This window comes from Conger conger, chromosome 1 (genome assembly GCF_963514075.1).
Source record: "Conger conger chromosome 1, fConCon1.1, whole genome shotgun sequence".
In the NCBI taxonomy this organism is placed as follows: domain Eukaryota; kingdom Metazoa; phylum Chordata; class Actinopteri; order Anguilliformes; family Congridae; genus Conger; species Conger conger.
In genome coordinates this window covers 61,342,542-61,362,285 of record NC_083760.1, presented here as the reverse complement: position 1 = coordinate 61,362,285, position 19,744 = coordinate 61,342,542, and the positions used below count along the sequence as shown (strand labels likewise).

Below are 19,744 nucleotides of genomic sequence, written 5' to 3'. Positions count from 1 at the left end.
CTGTTTCTCTCTTCACCAGGTTAACATGGTTATTGGGATACTGGTTTTTAACAAACTGGTGTCCAAAGACGGCATCACCGATATGAAACTGAAGGAGCGGGCAGGGTATGAGCCAGTCCATCATTTCATCTGATGACTCATAACCAGCCTGTCTTGGGGGGGCAGGGGGTCATCGCTTTGTTGTCTCTCTGACTGAATGTGCAGAACTTTAAAAAACATTGCTCAGAAATGGGAAGGAAAGTCATTGTAGGAACTTGTTGGGAACAAGGGACTAGGTGATATGAGATTGAAAGCTGGATTTAAAGCTAAAAAGAGATAAGGGCAGGAACATGCAAAAAAGGCTAAGGCAATTCAAAAAAGCTGTGCAATGGGTGAGGTTGGTTAAAGAACAGGATGTGGGATAATGACACCTGGTCAAGGACAGCTGAGAGAATCATGCAATAGCTCGCCTCACAGAAGGCATTATGGGTAAAAGAGTGATTCAGAGGTAAATAGATCTGATTTCTTAGTGCATGAGTCTTCAGCTAAGTCATCATCTATCCAGATTTAATTTAAATGATTCACAGAGAGCAAAGACACAGAGACACCATGTCTGTTTAACATCTCTCAGACATGGCTGTGAATTGATTGCAGAATTATCATGGACAAATATTTTTCTTTCTACACTTCTGCTTTTTCAATTTGAAAGAGGTTGCCATCACATACTTCATATAGCATACTTCCTATATGATATCTATGGTGCATGGTAATCACAAGCTCTATGTATTACATGCCTTTTTCTTTGCCATGATGATGTAGCAAATCATACAAAGTCTAGAATTTGAAGCAATTATCAAAATTTACTAAACAGAAAACCATGGTGCTAGAGTTTACATGAGAAGTGGTACAGAGTAGAGCAGAGAACTGGTTATTGATCATAACAGTCACAATAGCACGTCCATGTACAAACTTCACTTCATTGCATTTCAGTTGTTTTGTACCGCTGCCATATGTGTTGCTTCTGTACATTGCTACAGCTTTAATTTATTTGTAGATAACTATATGCTATAGATGTACAGTGGTATGCAGTTTGGGAACCCCTGGTCAAATAGCATGTTTCTATGATTTTCCTTCTCAGTGAAAAGAGCTCCTACCTCTAGAGGAAACAAACTTAAACATGACATATTTCTGTAAATTGTAATGCACAGTTGCATTTTATATACAGATAGGTTTCTATTTTTCCATCATTCTTGTGTGAGCAACACTGCACAGTGGACTGGTGTGCCACTACTGGTGTCGCTAAACCTTTTGGGAGGTCCTTTGCAGCGATGTGTGGGTTTTGCTTTGAATACCTAACCAGTCTACGAGCTGTTCTGCCAGAGATTGGTCTGGGTCTCCCAGATCCTGTCCTTGACAGTTCCACATAACTTGTATTTTGTAATGATGCTTCACGCAGTGGAAAGTCTAAGTTGGAAGTGTTTAGACATTTTCTTAATGTATTAATAGAAGGGAAAACTCAACTTGAAGGATACTTTTGTATATGGAATTTGTTTTGTCGGTTGTTGTGACTTCTTTTCACTTAGAGATTCAACAAAACATGAAATTTGACCAGGGGTGCCCAACTTTTGTATACCACTTTGAAATATGAATATCCATTTATTTTACTCTTAGTGAAGTGGGGAGGGGAATCAGGAAATCCAGGAGGGGAAAAGGCCATTTTCCAGCAGCATCAGATAATCAATGTTGGCCCAGTCTACAGACTGAACAATCATTTGGAAGCGTTTCTGAGATTTGAAAATATTTTTGATATGAGAACAAGTTAGTTTCATGAGTACTGCAGTAAAAATGAAACCAAATATTGATTGTAAAAACAATATTGACATATCTAGCTGCAGGGCCTTCCCTTCCTGGCTGGGTCCCGGGCTCCATTTGCCAGATGGCTAGCATGACCATATCAGCGTTGTTACTGCATCCTGCTGTTTTTCTTTCTCTTAATAATGTGTTTGGCTCTCGACGAGCACCTCTTCGATTGATTCTGTTTGTTGTCTGAGACATTGTGTTGGAATTCTGCAGCATCCCCTTTTCACCTCCACAAGGACGCTCTCGTTCAGTTCTCCCAGCACAGGAAGCCAGCCTCTGGCCCTGCTCCCCCACCCCCCAACCATCACATTGATTGGTTCAGCCCAAGGATCAGTAGTTTCTTTCCCCCCTGCCTCAACTGGTTCAATCCACGCACCAAATTACAAGCCTGTGACCCTTCTCACCTCCCTCCACAGTTCAGAAGATAAATAGCTGCCTCTGGAAATAAATGATAAAAACATCAACACTATTAATGACCGTATAAATTTGGACAGGGTAGTTAAGATAGAACGTATATATGTGCGCCTGTTGTTTTTATTTATTTACTTTGTCTCCAGCAATAGCATAGATTTAAACTACAATAAGGAAATATCAGTAATAAAATAAAGACTAATCTGCAGCTTACGCATTTAAAACCTCAGCAGTGTTGTTTCCCCTCCTCAACTCTTACCTGGACGCAGGCCTAAGATATTGCAGTTGTTTTGTAATTGAACTCAAGTTTGCTGAGTGTGTATTTGCTTGTGTATGCGTGTGTGTGTAAATTTGTGTGTTTATGTACACATTATCATACCTGTATAGACTGCTTTCTGGTTAAGGCATCATGCTAAATCATGATAGCCAAAGTATGTTTAGTATTATTCATGTATGCAATAGACCTGCACTTGATTACATACAGTACAACCAGCCTTTTAGTTTAGATAGATTTTGTCAAATCTGCCTTGCTGGCAGTTAGCCTGCGGAGATGGAAAAAGACTAGGAGCCTATGTAATGTGCACAGTAGCTCGGTAAGTGTTGCTGTGGCAGCCTTGGGGGCATGGGGGGATATGAGTGGGTAACAGGGGGTTTTGGGGCTGGTGGAAAATCGGGGGTAAGGGGGTCGATTTGTGCCATATCATACGACCGCAGGAATTTCAGTGCTATTTTCCCCTCTTTGAGTTCCAGCTTATAAGGTGCTTAAATCATCGCATTAATGTGTGCTTCGTCTAATTAGGCGTAGAGTAACATCTGTATGGAACGAGCCTCGTACCATTGAGATTTTTTCTCTTCAGAGGTTTGGGATTTTTTTCCCCACAGTGCACTGTAATTGGCTGGGAAAATGAAAATAAGATGCAATCATGCTAATTATTATGTTAGGGTTTCCTTTGACAGTACCTTTTTTATGTTTCACCTTCCAGTTTAAAGATTTTAACTTCATTCCTTGCCTGAAGGAACAAACGTTTTGTTGGAATTAGACACACCGGCAGTGGTGAAAATATGGAGGAAACGGAGCATATCGGGTCTTACATCATAATACGGAGATTAGAGAATTGGAGCTCCTCACTGGAAGACGTACTTGTGGCTGATACTGGCTATTGCTTTGTTTGAGGCCTGGATTTAAGCAGACAAGAGAAGCCGGTTATGCATTTTTATTTAATTTTTTGCTTCTCTTGATTTTTCAGCTTTGCATTAATGTATTACCCTATGCCTTTGAAGTCCTAAACCATTTCATTTGGGGGTCGCCATAAAGAGACGGGGGAAATGGCGTTGTATTTCAAAACCACTGATTGCTTTTTAATATCACTGCCTCAGGTCCAAGTTTATTAGTTGTATTGCCCTTTTGCTGAAATTGAATTTCTTATATTATGTGTTTTTGAATTCGTGCCTTCACAAGCTGCAGAATCGATTCCCTCGGTTTGGCAACTGTGCTAAGTTGATGGCTTTAACTGCGGTTTGCAGGTGGCCATGTTGTGACACCCAATTTAAAGCAGTGGAGGTCCTACGGTTGTTTCTAATAGAAATGTTAGGTCCATTGTCAACCTATTCCCAGGACATATACATGTAACTCCATGCAGTATTGGTGATAAGACACAAAATGGGGGACATCAGCAGTTTCCCCAGCTTAATTTTTGGTTTGTAAATTCTCCCTTGTGTCATTGTTTTGTAGTTTTCTATAGAACTGCTGATTTATGCAAGGCTTAACATACTGCATATCTGCAACCGGAACTATTGTTTTCTTCTTCTGGGAAACACTGCTAATGTTTAAACCTTCCAAGGACGTTCGTCTTTATCTTTGCGCAGCACGCCAGCTGATCTCGGCGAGAAAGCAGACAGTAAATGTATCTAACACTGTAATGAAACTCTTGGATGTCTAATTGAGAAGAGAAAATTGCTGCGACTTAAAATAGAACTCTTCTTGACAGTGCTGAGTCCAGTGAAGTGATTATTCAGACACTGAGCTGAAGTTGAGGAGAGCGGGAGGGACTGAAATAGACAGACTGACAGGATTTATACATTTTTTTTAGGAAAATGTTCTGGGGAAGACAAGGGCACCCCTGGGACTGGATGTAATCTGAAACACCTTTATAGAAGCTCCAATGTCAATAGCTGTCTTCCTGGGCATTTTGTAATGCATCTGCTCGAATTTTCCAACACACATGCACACGTATGCACACAGAGGCATGCACACACACATGCAAGCACACGCACAAAGGCATGCACAGGCAGACAAACTGATGCACGCACACATGCACACATTTTCATCTCTCCCTTTCTCTGCTCCATCTATTTTCCTCTTTTCTGAAGGGGGGTTCAATTCAGGTTTCATAATGTTTCATAATCTTTCTCTGTAGAAAATATATCACAGGCCAATATGACTACACTCATAATAAAAGTATAAGAAGGAGCAATACAGTTTTCCAAACAATTTAAAATCTTGACATTGTAATAATAAAGAAAGCATAAAGATTACATATGAATTGCTCATGATTACTCACTGAACAGTAAGTTTTAAAATCCTTCAAAATCCTTTTAAAAATGTAATATTGAAAATATTATGAAATACTGATGAATTTAGCTCAGTGCTTGTGAACACAGAGTAATTATTAAATAAATCAAACAAAATTATCTGCTGCAAATCTTTGTGCCTACAAGGCATGGTTCATCATCTCTAGCATTATTCACAACTGGGTTGAATTAGTTTGAAGCTTGGCTGAGCTGATCCAGTTTCAGCTGTTGGGAGCAGAATGAATAGTTCTGAAGCACCTTTGCTGAAGTGTTACTTCTAGCCCCTTAGCCCCAGCCCTGCCTCACTCACCAAGCACACTCCCCCACCCCCGCCCCTTCCTGCTGCTGCTGGCCCTGAGAGAAAGTCTGCCTGTGGAAAGGGGATTCTGCAGCTGCTGTTTTTCTGGCTGGCTCTGTGTGTGTTTCAGTGTGTTGATTTGACTTTGCAGTCAGATGACAGTGCCACTGTACAATATGACGCTCAAATGTGCCAAATGCGGAGTAATCTCGTCGGCTGACCTGTCCACCACAGCTACCAGTAACGCCATGTTAGTCCCGCTAATTATTTACAACTCTTCTGGTTCTCAGTTCTTTTATTTTTTGTGTCCCCCCCCCTCTTCTCACTATTTTTAACTCCCCTTTCATTTCTCCCACGCACCTTCCCACCACCCCTCTCCCTCTTGCAAAGCCCAACCGCTTGTGCATGAGTACATTTCAGTGGACAACTTCACTTAAAAAACGCTTTCATTGTATCCCTATATGGCAGATGCTCTTTATAAACCAGTGTGCATACAGGTATAGGCAGGAAACCTCAGCTGAGAGCATGCTTGGTCTAGACTGATACATTGGCAAGCCCCGTACTGGCTTTTGTATACATAAGCCAATGGTATGGGCCAGTTGTACCCTTTGCTGCCCCCTAAAGTACTGGATGACCAGGACATGCTCAAATGTGATAATTACCCTGACGATTAGCACTGCTGCACTGCAGGGTTGTCATATAGGGCCATTTTTTTAAATGAAGACTGATTTTAAATAATAATAATAATTATAATAATAAATATGTATATACATTTATTTATTCATTAATTATTTATTGATTTGTTAAGTATTTATTTGCATGCAGGATGATTCTGCAGGCGATGCTTCTTGTAGATCAGACAATCGGAATCAACTTTCCTTTGGTTAATTATTTGAGAGGGAGAACATTTATTAATCAGGAGTTGGACTCTGGGTGGGAGTGTCTCAGAGCTCAGATATGCAAAGATATATGTTCATGAAATGTCTTTATTCTGTGGCAGGGAGGGATAGTAGGGATTTAGTAGTAGGGAGGGGGGAGCATATGTGTTCCCCAGATAAGGATTGCCAGGTGAAATCCATCGGCCATTGAAGCAATCACATCTAATGTTCTCACAATGTTGCGGTACATTACAGGCCACTGTCATTATGCAAGGAAAAAACCACATTCTCCTACCGAGAACTGCTCCAAACGCTACATCCATATCTGCAATGCAGGGGCAGCTACAAGGCTCTAATGTGAAAAGCAGCTACTGTATGTTGTGCTGGCTGATTTTTCCCCTTCTTGCTCACCTTGGTTCACAGCTGATTAAGTACCCTCTTCAGTTCAGGCCTACGATGATAAGAATCAGTGTAATCCATTTACAGGGGCTCTTCTTTCCCCACATACCATAGTCAAGCCCCGCAGCAGCGCGTAAAGCTTCCAGCAGGTTCTTTGTTTTGTATTGAGATGCATCGTTTCTGCACAATTCATTGTTTTTCATATCTTATCTCATGCTTAGCATTTAGCTTTTCTTATTTAGATTCTGTGACCAGACTAAGCGACACCTCAGTTGTATGAGAGCGGGATCTGCCTTTAGGCTTTAGGCATGGTAGTTTGCTTAGGATAGAGCCTGAATACCTCCCCTCATGCTACCTATGCGTAGTGGTTGCAGGCTAATGCGGTGACCTATTTCTGCGGTGCGCGCCTGATCCTGGCAGGCCCCTGGGCGCCTGGGGGGCGGGGGGGGGGCTGCTGTGGCCGACTCCGCTGTCTCAGTGTGTGAGCTGGCACCAATGCATACCCCCACTCTCTCCTTCCCCCAGGTCACCGCACCAAAACATGTGGAGGGGTGATTTTAATTTTCCGGCATCTTCCCTGACCCCCCTTTCCCTCCAAGGCTGGCATTGAAAAAGCCTGAAATTTAAGGGAGGAGTTTGTCTGTATCTGTCAAGTAGGGGTTTTCTAGCCTATAGCCATCTTGTGACTAAAAGGATTTTGCAATAGTCTTATGACTTTCTCCTCTTAGGTCCTGGGGATATCCTAATTGCATATTAGCATTTTAGTTGAGATACAGGAGTTGATACTAATTTAATGAATTCAGGCAAGACTGTGGAAGCTAACCTCTCCTACTCTTTACATGTTGATCTGTATTTGCCACCTTTTCCCAATTTAATTTGTATTTTACCATTCAAATAAAGAGCAATTTTCATATTAGGTCAGTGATATTAATGTTTTTCAACTGGAAATAATGTATTATTTAACACTTATTATGAATGAATGAATAATGAATATAAGCTCAGTCCCATTAAAGGTACAGTCCTGTATTGCTTCATGTTTCTAGTTAGGCTGATATTTTAACCATCTTCTCATGGTGTCTGAAGTTTGGACTTCATTATTCGCAGTGCTACTGGCTATAAAAGAACAAGATATACATGCTCTTTCTTCCATTCATGCCACTTGTTAGTTTAACCTTGATGGTTCCCTTATCTCAGTCATAGGAATCGGATAGCAGCGGTGTATGGGCAGAGGCTATTAAACGCTTGTTAAAATGATGCCTCTTTCCTTTCCGTCATAAACCCTGTCCTTTCATGAATGGCATGAGATACTTGGCTGTTAATGGCTATTTATTACAACTGCAAATGCAGTGCGTTTCCACTGATCTAAATGCCCAAGGAAAAAACAAACAAATAACCACTGAAATGAATCAGTGTCCAACTACATAATATACAGCATAACCTTAGTGCTGAACTTTCATAATAACATGGCATGCTATTGTTTCCTGTATTGTTATTAGTATTTTAACCTGGGATGTCCTGTCAGGCAAATTATGAATTCTTTCAGTGTTACATTTGCTTGTATGGGACATGCAGATTCACAGATATTGAAGGGGAAATTTGTGTGTGTGTGTTTGTGTGTATGCATGTTTCAGCAGGCAATGAAGCATGACGACAGCAGGTACCTGCTGAAGGAAAAAAAAACACTTGTAACAGGCATTAGGCGCTTTCAACAAAACTGTCGGAGTGTTTTCCTTTGCTTGATGTATCAAGCCATGTTCTGTAATTTAGGAAAATGTATAATTAATGCCGTCTACTATTCATCCAAATTCGGTGATGAAATGGCTGGGGTCCGATTAAGTGAGCCAGACAATGGGATAAATGTAGATTTATTGGCCCTTTGATTTATTCTCTAGGCACTTCTGTGACTAAGTGTCCTTTTTCGTAAGAGCGTATGTGTGTGTGTATGTGTGTGTGCAGATGCAAACACGGGTGTGTGAGGGCCCGGGGGTAGGAGGAGAAAGGGAGGGAGAGAAAGGGGTAGAGAGACACTAAAGGGTTAGGAAAAAAGCAAGAGATGACTGACAAAAAAGAGAGAGGATTGAGAACAAGCCGGAGATGGATATGGAGGGATAGAGGAAGGAGAGAAGGACTTTCCAGGCATTTTCTGTTGAAACATCCAGTTGGGGAGAACAGTCCTCTGTCATCATTGCTCTGTTCCTGCTCCTTGCCCTTTTCTGTTTGCCTCCTGCTTCCTGTTTCGCTTTCCCTGGTTCATCTCTGCTCATCTCCTGCCTCCTCCCTTCTCTCTCCTGTGGCTCTTGTACCCATTTCTTTCTGTTCTGTTTTATTGATGTACTATGTGCATACTGCCTATACGTGCAAATCAATATATGTGGATTAAGCATATATGTGCGTATGTATGTATGTGTATATACTGTATTCAAATAATGATCTATGTATCTATATTTACATATAGATATATGGAATAATTTAAACAAACAGGGCAACTACATGGCATTATCCTTATTTTAATGATGAATAAAATTGTACATATACATCAGTATGATTGTCACCAAAATGGTTAAAATTTCAGCAGATTTGTGCATAAACATGATCAAAATATGAATAGTTTTGGTTGGTTAGAGTTAAATAAAACAAGTAAATCCCAAGTTTATTTATTAATTGATTAGTCATGGCTTTAGAGACAGCTCAATCTGATATTTTGGATAGTCGGGTGAAAAGACGAGATTAGAGCTTCTGTTTGCGGAGCTGTGTAGTCTTGCCCTTTTTGCTGTCCTGCAAGAGGACCTGCAATGGCTTCAATTCACCTGACTTCCCCTTGTGTCCTGCAGGGCATCGCTGTGGAGCTCCTGTGTGGTTCTGCCTCTCCTGGCACTCACCTGGATGTCTGCCGTGCTGGCCATCACCGACCGCCGCTCTGCCCTCTTCCAGATCCTGTTTGCTGTTTTCGACTCGTTGGAGGGCTTCGTCATTGTTATGGTGCACTGCATCCTTCGACGAGAGGTACCGCATCTAAAACTCATTTGCTCAAGTGCATTTCCGATTTCTGGGTTCTGAACACCTACGTATCCACTGAAGTTAAACATAAATGAAGTCGCAAAGAAAGGCCAGCAGCACACCTCTACAATGACCTCTACAGTGGGAGGGTTCACACTGGTGGCTTATGTCGTGAACTCATGCCTCTTGTGTTTATCAACATTTATATATGATATATAAACTATGTTTTTGTCCGGGCTGTTCTCAGGTTCAGGAGGCGGTGAAGTGCCGGGTGGTTGACAGACAGGAAGACGGGAATGGAGATTCGGGCAGCTCTTTCCAAAATGGGCATGCCCAGCTCATGGTACGTGTCATGTAGGAACCAAAACAGAGAATATACATTATTTTTAAATGTCATTTGAATGATTTCAGTATTATCCTTCTTATATCTGTTTCTCATAATATATCCTTCATGTAGACTGACTTCGAGAAAGACGTTGATATGGCTTGCAGATCAGGTGAGTGCCTCAGTCTGTGTGCATCTATGTGTGTCTGTCCTTGCTATCTCACTGTGAGTCCCATCCTCTCTTCTCCCCCTCGCCAGTAGCACAGACTCTAAGCTTTCATTTTGTGTTCGCAGCACAAATAGATGGCATATGAGTATGTTCATTTAACTGTGCCACAGCTCAAAGCACCAGGAACTGCAGCCTTTGGGAATGAATGGCATTATTGAGACAGGAAGAAAAAGATGTCACACATCACGAGGGCATGATGCAGTTCACTTCAATAGGAACCAAAATATGATTGGTTGTGGTGCCGGGCACCATTATATGCAGAACGCATCTGTCTCAGCCGTCGACTCAAATCCGTGGCCTGTATTTAATTAAACAGCTCGCACAGCCTCGAGAGAGGATGCAGGCGTCCTTTGATATCCTTCAGGAGCAGAATTTGATTATTGTCTCACGCTTGAAAACAGACAACATCTCGTGCCCGAATGTAGGCAGCATCTGTCGTCCTGGAAAGAAAAATGTGAGATTTATGAAATGATTCCATGTGAAGGAGAGAAAATGTCTGTCCATCATCATTTCATCCAGAGCTTGGTGCTGCTTGTTTGAAAATGGGCCTTTTGACATCCAGAGCTACCAGGAGCCAACATAGTCTGTGTCAATTTGATGTTGTCAAAAATCGATTAAAATCAAATTGTGCCATTCTGATTTAACACTATGCTACAGTAGTTTCATGGAAGTCTCGAGTCTTTTTTATTTCCCCCACATACAGTTATAAAATACTGGACATTTTTATATTTGAGTGCCTGCTTCCAAGATACAATAACAGCAATATAGCCCTTAGAACAGGGCACTGTAGAGATAACAAAATCAATGAAATCAAATTTACTAAATGCTAGAATAAGAGAACAAATCTAATTTAGTGGTAAAACTAAATTACAAATTAAATTAAATCCACTAGTTACTGTTCTGTCATGGCTCTCCCTGTCTGGTGCAATGAGTCGGCTATAGACAGGTTAGGTTTGTACTGATCCTCGGTTTATCTGCTTGGCTGGTGTCTCCCGCATACATGGCTCTCAGAACAAATTTCCCCTGTAAAATACTTTATTAATCTCTGTTAACAATGTAAATACAACAAAATGTTGAATGCAAAACTGCTCAGTGTGAGGGACGGAAATTTTTGGTGATCCGATGCTCCCTGGTCTCACAGGCACCCTGAAGCGATCCTCCCTGCAGGGCGAGGAGAAGATGGCTCCCCAGCAGCTCACCCTCCAGAAGGGCTCCAACTTCAACACCCTGCCTGCCAGCATGACCAAGGTGCACCTGCAGAATGTGGCCGACTACTCCAGCCACACCCTCACGCTGAAGAGAGAGAAGCCCAGCGGCGGTGCAGGGGGGGAGCTGCCCGGCGGGAAGTCAATCTACATCTGCGACGGAGAGCTCTTCAAGCAGCTGGACTCTGACCTGACCCGCGGCCAGGCCGAGGCCGGAGCCCCCGACGGGAGCAGCTACGTGCTCCTGCCCAACAACACATCCACGCTGCGCTCCAAGCCCAAAGACGACCCGGCCAAGTACAATATCAGCATCGAGCAGCTGCCCCAGACTCGACTCATTCACCTCAGCAACCCGGCCAGCGAGCCCGTCCCAGGCTTCGGCCTCAAGACCCTGCCGGCCGACCGGGTCAGCGTGTCCTGCTCTGAGCGAGAATCGCCCGTCCAGAACCAGCAGAATGTCTCCAGCGAGTCGCAACTGACCAACAGCTTGTGTGATCCCGGCGACTCAGGGAACTCCGGCATGATGTCGAAGAGCGAGACGGTCTCCACCCTCTCCATGAGCTCTTTGGAAGTGAGTGTGGTTTCTGGAAAATGGAGGGTGGGAAGGAGGCGGGGTGGGGTGCGGGTGGGGCAGATGATTGATTGCTTGAGATGAGAAGCTGGTTATTATAACTCGTATTTCACCAAACTGGAATGAGGTGCATATCAACAATCTGGTATTTATTTTTTGAGGCTGTAAACCACATTGAAGGTCAAACCGTATATATTTTACAATCTCTAAGAAGAAAACCAAGTTCTTTTGAGTCATATTGCATCTGCAAATGTCTTGTCTGCTTATTTGGAGATATCTGGACAACAGTGCTGCCTGCTCTTATCTGATATGGTCGAGAAGCTATTAGTCCCTGCTCTGGCACTGTTTTTCGTGCAAAGAAATAACAACTTAAAATGGCTTTCTGTACTCTAAAACATGTTTCTTCCCTCTGTTGCCCCTCAAGAATTTTGAAAAGCACAAATTACATCCAAGTTAGCTTAATTAAAAAATACGGGCAGGGAATATGAGCTTCCCACAGTCTCCTTTGGAGTCTTCACACTTAATATGGTTGACATCCAAAAAAGCACATATTGACTGGAAAGTGCTGAAATCGCTGTGAGCCCAAATTGAAATGTCCCCAGCTCCTCATCACATCACTGTCTACTCTACTTGCTTTGATTTGGCGGCATGGAAACAGAATGAAACTTCACCATGCTCTGTTTGGGAGAGTGTGCCAAGAGTATTCCGGGACTGGATGGTATAAATGAAGTACGTCCCCATAAGAGCTTAGGCCGAACTAAATTTTTGTTAAAAGCTCAGCACAGCATGACTGTATTTTATTATTTACATTCTATTGCCAAGGGAAACGAGCATCATGGCCCAGCCAAGGAGTCACACAGTCCCCGTATTTGTGCAGTTAACTGTGGGATTGGCTAGAGCAGATGGCATTGTGGGTTTTCTTGCTTTTCCCCCAACTATGCAAAGTTCATTTAATTACCCCCCTCAATTACATACACTAAACGAGTTTGAGTTGTTCTGCAGGGCGTAGGAAATGATGGCGGAGTGGTCTCTGTGCGTGTGTGTGTGTGTATGTGTGTGCATGTATGTGTGTGTTGGGGGGGTCAGCTGAGATGGGGGGCCTGGCAGGAGCCGCCAGCCGGACGGCTTTAATTAAGAGGATACGTCCTCTGAATTATTTATCGCTGTTCCAACAAGGCTTTCCCCTAAGTGGTGGCTCGTTAGAACACTCTGGCAATAGGCTTCGTTAGGATCTTTCATCAGTTTGGAGTGGGGAGGGGGTACCATTGAGGTGGCAATGATAGCATTGTGATGAGCAGACACCATTTGATGCAGAGGGAGAGAGAGAGGGAGAGAGAGAATGGCTTAGCCATTCATTGTTCTTGGCATCAAGGCTCATTTGTGTTTCATGTCAATGAATTCGCACAACACCCTCAATGTCTTTGTGCCCTTCCAACACCCCTCTCCCTATGTTTCTCCCTCATTTTTATTTCTCCCAAGGTCAGATAATTCTGATCTCTAATTAGAGACCCTGGGAATGTGTGTGCACAATTACACAATTGTTTTTTGTTCTGTTTTTTGTTTCAAATCTCATTGAAATATGGCTGCATATTTTCTTGCATCCATCTGGGATGATTTCAACTCTCAGTTATGAGGGTGCAATCTGTCTCAGTGCATTGTGGGTTCTGCAGCTTCATCGCTGTGTGCATGTCGCAGGGCATCTGGCTTAGTTTGGCTTAGCAGTGTGTTATTGTGGGAACATTGGATGCGTAAATGGTAGCAGATCGGTGACACTATAAGTCATGTAGCTCACCCCATCCATGCAGTCAAGTTAACAGCCACCATTTGGTAGAACACAGTTTTTGTAGTGGGGGGAAAAGGACCCTTCTGTGCCCCTCATTAAAACACTGATGGATTGATACCATGTCTGCCAGAGGGAAAGCGCTTACGTCCATCAAATTTTTGCGGAGAAATATCGTTTGGGGGGGAGGGGGCTTGGGGGTACGGCTGCAGTTTCCATACAGCAGTGTTAGTCTGGAGGAGGAGAAAGAGAGACAAGGGAAAAAATGTTGAATTAAGCAGTTTTAATATGTTCATTACAGCTGTACATATTTCATAGGATAATGATCGTCCTGGGTGGGAGGGGAGGTGAATGAATTGCAGATAGGGAGGTGGGCGGAGAGCAGAGATTCATGCTGTGTGCTGATTTCTTCAGTGTGTGGAGTGGAAACAGAAACGAGAACATGGGCATGTATTGGGAGAGCTGGAGGATAATTAATGAAGATTAGCTGATACATTGTTAACATTGTCAATAGTCAAGTGGTTTATTATTACTCAGAGCAGAACAGCAAAACACAGAGCTTGTCAGAGAATATCCCAACCTCAACATTTGCGCTTTCGCATTTAATATTTATAAATTGTTTTCAGAAATACATCAATACAGTTGTGTTTTAGGAATTATTCCTATTATTATTATAATTGTATTAGGAGTTATTTACCTTTGCCCAGAGTCAGTTGCGTTAAGGTCAGACCAGTGGTATTGATCAGAGGTACAGTGTGTTTGGCCGTAGGAAACAGATCCAGACCCTCTGACATTTACTACTGCAGCAAGAGGCTCTGAAACAAGGCTGCCTTGCCTTACTCAGCAAAAGATAACAAGCTCTTTATAAAGGTCAGTTTGTACTGATACCTTTAACAAGGGCCAACAACCACATTGACGAGCCAGTGGTCTTGTCTATTATAGGTCAGGTGACCCTGCGGGGGTTGAGTTATGCGTTCTTGTCTTCAGGGCTGAAAATGTACCCACAATGCAGTGCAGGACTCTATCTGAATAGCCCCTCCCCCCTTCCAAATTGTCTGGGTACAGCAGCCAACCAGCCGAAAGGTTAATCCTTCATCAGACTCTCGAAGACAGGGGAACTAAAGGTCATTCAGTCTCAAGCTGTTTAGTCTGAGCACAGGCCAAGAAGCAAAAATAAACAAAACAAAAAACAAAAACAATGAAAGTCAGTTTGCCAGGGCGTTATATATTGATTTACAAGGTTAAAAGTCGTACTTCAGTTGTATTTCTCTGTATCTCTGTATTCATGTATCGATATAATGGAGTGGAAATTGGTAAATGGACATCCGTGGAAAAAGGGGTGCAAAGAAGATTGAGGGTGGAGATATTTTAAATATTAATTTGTCTAATAGGCCTGGCATAATGTGCACATGTGAGCATGTGTTTGTGTGTGTGGGAGGGGGTTACACAGGCCATCTTTGTACTTATAGGTTTCTTAGAGTTTGAACTATTCACTGAGATACTATCCAACAAACCTCAAATTTTTCCCCTTTTTTCCTCTTTGCAGAGACGAAAATCACGCTACGCAGAATTAGACTTTGAGGTAAGGCCTTTAGTCTTCCCTTTTGTAGTGCCTCTCTACCATACCCTGTTACCTCTCTGTCTACCTCTATATTATGAAATGGAATGGCAGTAGTTAAATTAGTTCAAGGCTACATTGAAGTGCTCTGTGGTTTTATTAAATCCTCTCAGTAAGTACCGGTTGTGACATAAATATGAGTTGATTAACAGTGGCTTTTCTTGTTTCTAGACCAAGTATTATTCAAAGTAGTGATTATAAATGGGCTTATAAGAGTTAGTGAAGTCCTTGACTGGCATGCTTTTGTTTTTTTATCCTGTGTAGAAGATCATGCACACGCGGAAGCGTCACCAAGACATGTTCCAGGACTTGAACAGGAAGCTGCAGCATTCTGACAGAGATTCTCCACCTGTAGATGGAAAGGTGAGAGACCGACAGATGGACAGATGGACACACAAATGACCAGGAGGCTTATTTGTCCTTATTGTTTTTGTATTTTGCAAAACACAAAGGGTCGCTTGATTTTGTTTCATTCTGCAACAAAAACATCTGGACTCAAAATTACATGCAGTGGCCAATTAGGAAAGCATGGTGTAATTAAGGGATGGACTTAATCACTATGTTGTTCTTTTAATTTCTCTGCAGTCTGTGAAGAGATGGAGTGTGTCCTCAGGGGGCAGTGACAAAACAAACCTCAGTGTGAGTGTTTATCCCTCTACCATCTCTTTCCCCCTTTCATTGTCTTACTTTCACCTCCCCGTCTCTTTATTTCCACTTCTTTCTCTCTTCCCCTCCTGAATGAATGTTATTCTCCTTCTCTTGCTGGTCTGTCTTTATTTCCTTTTCTATCTGTCACTATCTTTCTCTTCCTCATTCTCAACCACCAGTCTTTGTTTCATCCCATCTCACTGTCTTTCTCTGGACACCTCGATTTCGTATCTCACGCAATGCAATCTCACCTGATTGGCTCTGAACCTCTGGAACAATAGGAGAAACGTGCGCACTGCATGAAAGGGGAAATTAACGTATTCTTCATCATGAATGTGCATCAGTGTCCTGGGCACCCTGCTTATCCCCCACTCTCTCGCTCCTCCACCTGCAGGACAAACAGCAGACCCCCAGCAAACGGCCGTGGGAGGGCATTCGAAAGACACACTCGCCCCCTTCGTGGGTGCGCAAGGACCTGGAGCCTGTGCAGGCCTCGCCCTTGGAGCTGAAGACGGTGGAGTGGGAGAAGGCCGGGGCCACCATCCCCTTGGTCGGGCAGGAGATCATCGATCTGCAGACGGAGGTGTGAGCGGACACGCGCCCCATGTCCCCTCCCCACCGACGAGAGCTTCCGTCTCAGTCTTCTCTTCATTTCACTTTGGTTTGAAAAGAACAAACTTGCCGGGAGAAAGTCTTACACCGAGAGAGGACCGCAGAGAAAAAGAGAATGGATGAAGTGTGGAACAGGGCCAATGGCCAGTGCAGGATGAGCAGAACACGAAGTTTGGGTTCCTTCAGTCCCCCTTTTACTTTTAAGCTGGAAAGTCCTTTTCCTACAGCAAGATGAGCAGAAATGGTAAGAAACAAATGAAGACACTTTAATGCAGTGGAAAGGAATATCAAAAACATCAAAATTAACTTTGCCAGACTTTGGCACGAGGAGGCTCGGGTTTTGTCCGATGTTTCATATGGACTTTCTGCACTTTCCCTCCGAGTTCTAGACGGGGACATATTCCTGCTGGGCTTCAATCTCACAGACTCCGGTTTGCCCATTTGGAATGACTGGCCAAAGAATGGTGACCGATAGAGGCCTACTCTCTCAGCCACGCAAAACTAAACCTGAAGCAACCATCCGCTGGACTCCCTCCACAGTGACGGGAAAGCTCTGAGACTTCATTTTTAATCTTCTAGTAGATTTACTCATTTTCTATTTTATTTGCGTTATTTTTATTACAAGCAGCAAATCAGACAAAAAGAGCTCATCGGACTCTAATGAAATCTACCATGCCTTTAAACTCTTCAAAGGAGGAGAAGGTTTGTGAGTGGGCTTGCCCGGTTCTGAATTGGAACTCCGGCATCACAGACAACCGCAAAGCAATTTTGATTCCTTAAGCAATCATATAAACTCACATTCTATTATTATTACTATTATTATTATTATAATTATTATTATTATCCCACCACACGCACATTCACAGACACGCAAGAACACCCATAACCTCTAGTCCACAGCCTTGCATACATATCATCAAATTTCTCTGGTGTAAAGAAAGCCCTCCAGAGGTAGCAGACAGCGTAAGCAGATATGGAGACACCAGGGTGGGTGTGAAGGTCCAACACCATGACTGGGACTCCAGGGGGCGACAGTGTGCCTCTGCTCAGCCCAGGTCATTAGACTGTGCTCAGACAGAGCAGGAGCAGTGTGTTTTCATTGGACGGGCGTCAGTCATGGCACTGCTACGAGTGTGATGGCACATCACAGGAAGGGATTAGAAGAGATGGGAAGAGCGGCCTCTTGCCCAGCTCTCCGTCCGTGTTTCAGCCACACGTACACTTACACCTCGTCTCGCTGTTTTTGCAGGCTATGATAACACAGCCTCCGCCTCAGAAACGTGTTTGGTTTGGGTGGGTTGGGGGTGGGGGTGGGGGTGGGAGTAGCAGGGCAGCATGGCAGCGCCAACTCACGTTTCTTGCTGCCTTCCCAGCCTTAGTGCCAGCACCAAACAGGGCACGGTACATACAGAATGATGGTTGCTTGATGTACAAGCAGGCTTGATACATTTGTTATGGTTGGTTGTAAGGATGAGTTCCTCATATCTGAACAGAATATATATATAGTATAAAAAAATAATAAAAAATAATGATATATGATAAATATATACAGTATATATATATATATATATATATATATATATATATATATATATATGAAACTTCAGAAACTGTGATTCAATAGTCTGAGTTTTGGTTGCACACACAAAGAAAGCACAAGGCTCCTAAAGGAGAGTCATGTTGTACAGTATTGTAATTATTTAAATAAAGTTACACAGAATGAATTTTAGCCTATAAATATCTTTATACTGTGTTCTTTTCTTTTTTTGTTTACTGAATACCCTCACCCTATTGGGTTACTGGACTATTAACAGTGTTCTGTAACTAATGTAATGGTGTGTGTTTATATCACTGTCTGTATCAACCCCCACCCTCCCACCTTCCACCCCAGCTACACCGCCCTTCCCACCTCTCCCTCAAATTTAAATGTATTTGTCTGGACTTCCCCATATCCATGTCCCCCTTTTTTTATTTCCACAGGTTCTCTTTGTTATTGTACAGTTTTCAGAGCACAAATGAATGTGTCTTATTTCTAATAAAATATATCTATATTATAAACTATACAATGTTATGGCGTGCATTAATGAGACAAATACATTCTATTGTTTTGAGGAGTTAGAAGATTGTAGGAGATAGTCTTGTAAAAGAAGAAAGGTATGCTGCCACTGTGGGGGAGGCCTCTAGCGTAGTGGTTACGGTAAATGACTGGGACACGCAAGGTCGGTGGTTCTAATCCCGGTGTAGCCAAAATAACATCCGCACAGCCGTTGGGCCCTTGAGCAAGGCCCTTAGCCCTGCATTGCTCCAGGGGAGGATTGTCTCCTGCTTAGTTTAATCAACTGTACGTCGCTCTGGATAAGAGCGTCTGCCAAATGCCAATAATGTAATGTAGTCCTCCATGCAAATGCATGCACAATTTATTTTTGTACCATCCTAATGGCTTCATATAGCTTCTAGGGTGAGAGATTGTTCGTAGTAAATGGCAGTTCACAACAGACGCTAATGTGACATCTGCAGTACAACAGGAGCTATAATCCGTTTCAAAAAATATGTTCTGGTTTTTAAGCCATTTCATCAATCCACCGCACCTGTCAGCATGCAAACTTTCAATGCCAGGCCATTCCCTTAAATTGCAAAGCAGCAATGTGCTGTTTGCATTACCATGCTTAAAATGTCCGAAATCCTGTCATGCATAGACATGTTATAGGTTGATGAGAGGAAAAGGCCCATCCCAGAAAATTCTCAATAAGCCCCAATGTGTGGTAAGCACTGTTATGTTCTCAAATGTTTTACAATTTCAAACAGGTATCACAACCCATTCCAAGAACATTAGGGAACAATTAGGTTAGATCTCATTTAGGTTTAAAGCCCATCATGCAGCATGTATAACATTTAGAACGCAACAGATTAACATTGCATTCGGTAGTACATGAATTACTTAATAATTTTAATAATGGGCTCAGGTGGTAATAGCAGTCATTTGGGAGTCGGAGGGTTGCCAGTTCGATTCTGCCCTGGGTGTCTCGAAGTGTCCCTCAGCAAGACACCTACCCCCAAATGCTCCTTACGAGATGGTTGGTGGCTTGTATGGCAGCCAATCGGCGTTGGTGTGAGCGTGTGCATGAATGGGTGAATGAGAAGCATCAATTGTACAGAGCTTTGGATAAAGGCGATATAAATGCCAACCATTTACCATTTAATACTTGTTTTAGCTATGAAAAAATCCTTTATTAGTTCGAAAATGGTGCTTGTGACTTTAGAATTACATTCAAAAGTTTGGAACATACACATTTACTTCCTTGCAACATTCTCCTTAACCTTGGAATGTTCTGGAAAATTGCTAGTTGGGAATATCTCCAATAG

General features: G+C 42.7%; 1 protein-coding gene across 1 annotated transcript in view; it reads left to right on the top strand.

The window, feature by feature from the left end:
- adgrb1a (adhesion G protein-coupled receptor B1a) overlaps window positions 1-17,667 on the top strand; it is a 77,150-nt gene extending 59,483 nt beyond the window's left edge. Inside the window, exons 24-33 of the mRNA XM_061261867.1 lie at window positions 20-105; window positions 5,271-5,369; window positions 9,228-9,399; window positions 9,641-9,736; window positions 9,851-9,890; window positions 11,089-11,723; window positions 15,050-15,085; window positions 15,386-15,484; window positions 15,707-15,760; window positions 16,164-17,667. Of these exons, the coding sequence (XP_061117851.1) occupies window positions 20-105; window positions 5,271-5,369; window positions 9,228-9,399; window positions 9,641-9,736; window positions 9,851-9,890; window positions 11,089-11,723; window positions 15,050-15,085; window positions 15,386-15,484; window positions 15,707-15,760; window positions 16,164-16,358 (1,512 nt within the window). The 3' untranslated portion in view covers window positions 16,359-17,667. The remainder of the gene's footprint in view (window positions 1-19; window positions 106-5,270; window positions 5,370-9,227; window positions 9,400-9,640; window positions 9,737-9,850; window positions 9,891-11,088; window positions 11,724-15,049; window positions 15,086-15,385; window positions 15,485-15,706; window positions 15,761-16,163) is intronic.
- The last annotated feature ends 2,077 nt before the right edge of the window (window positions 17,668-19,744 follow it).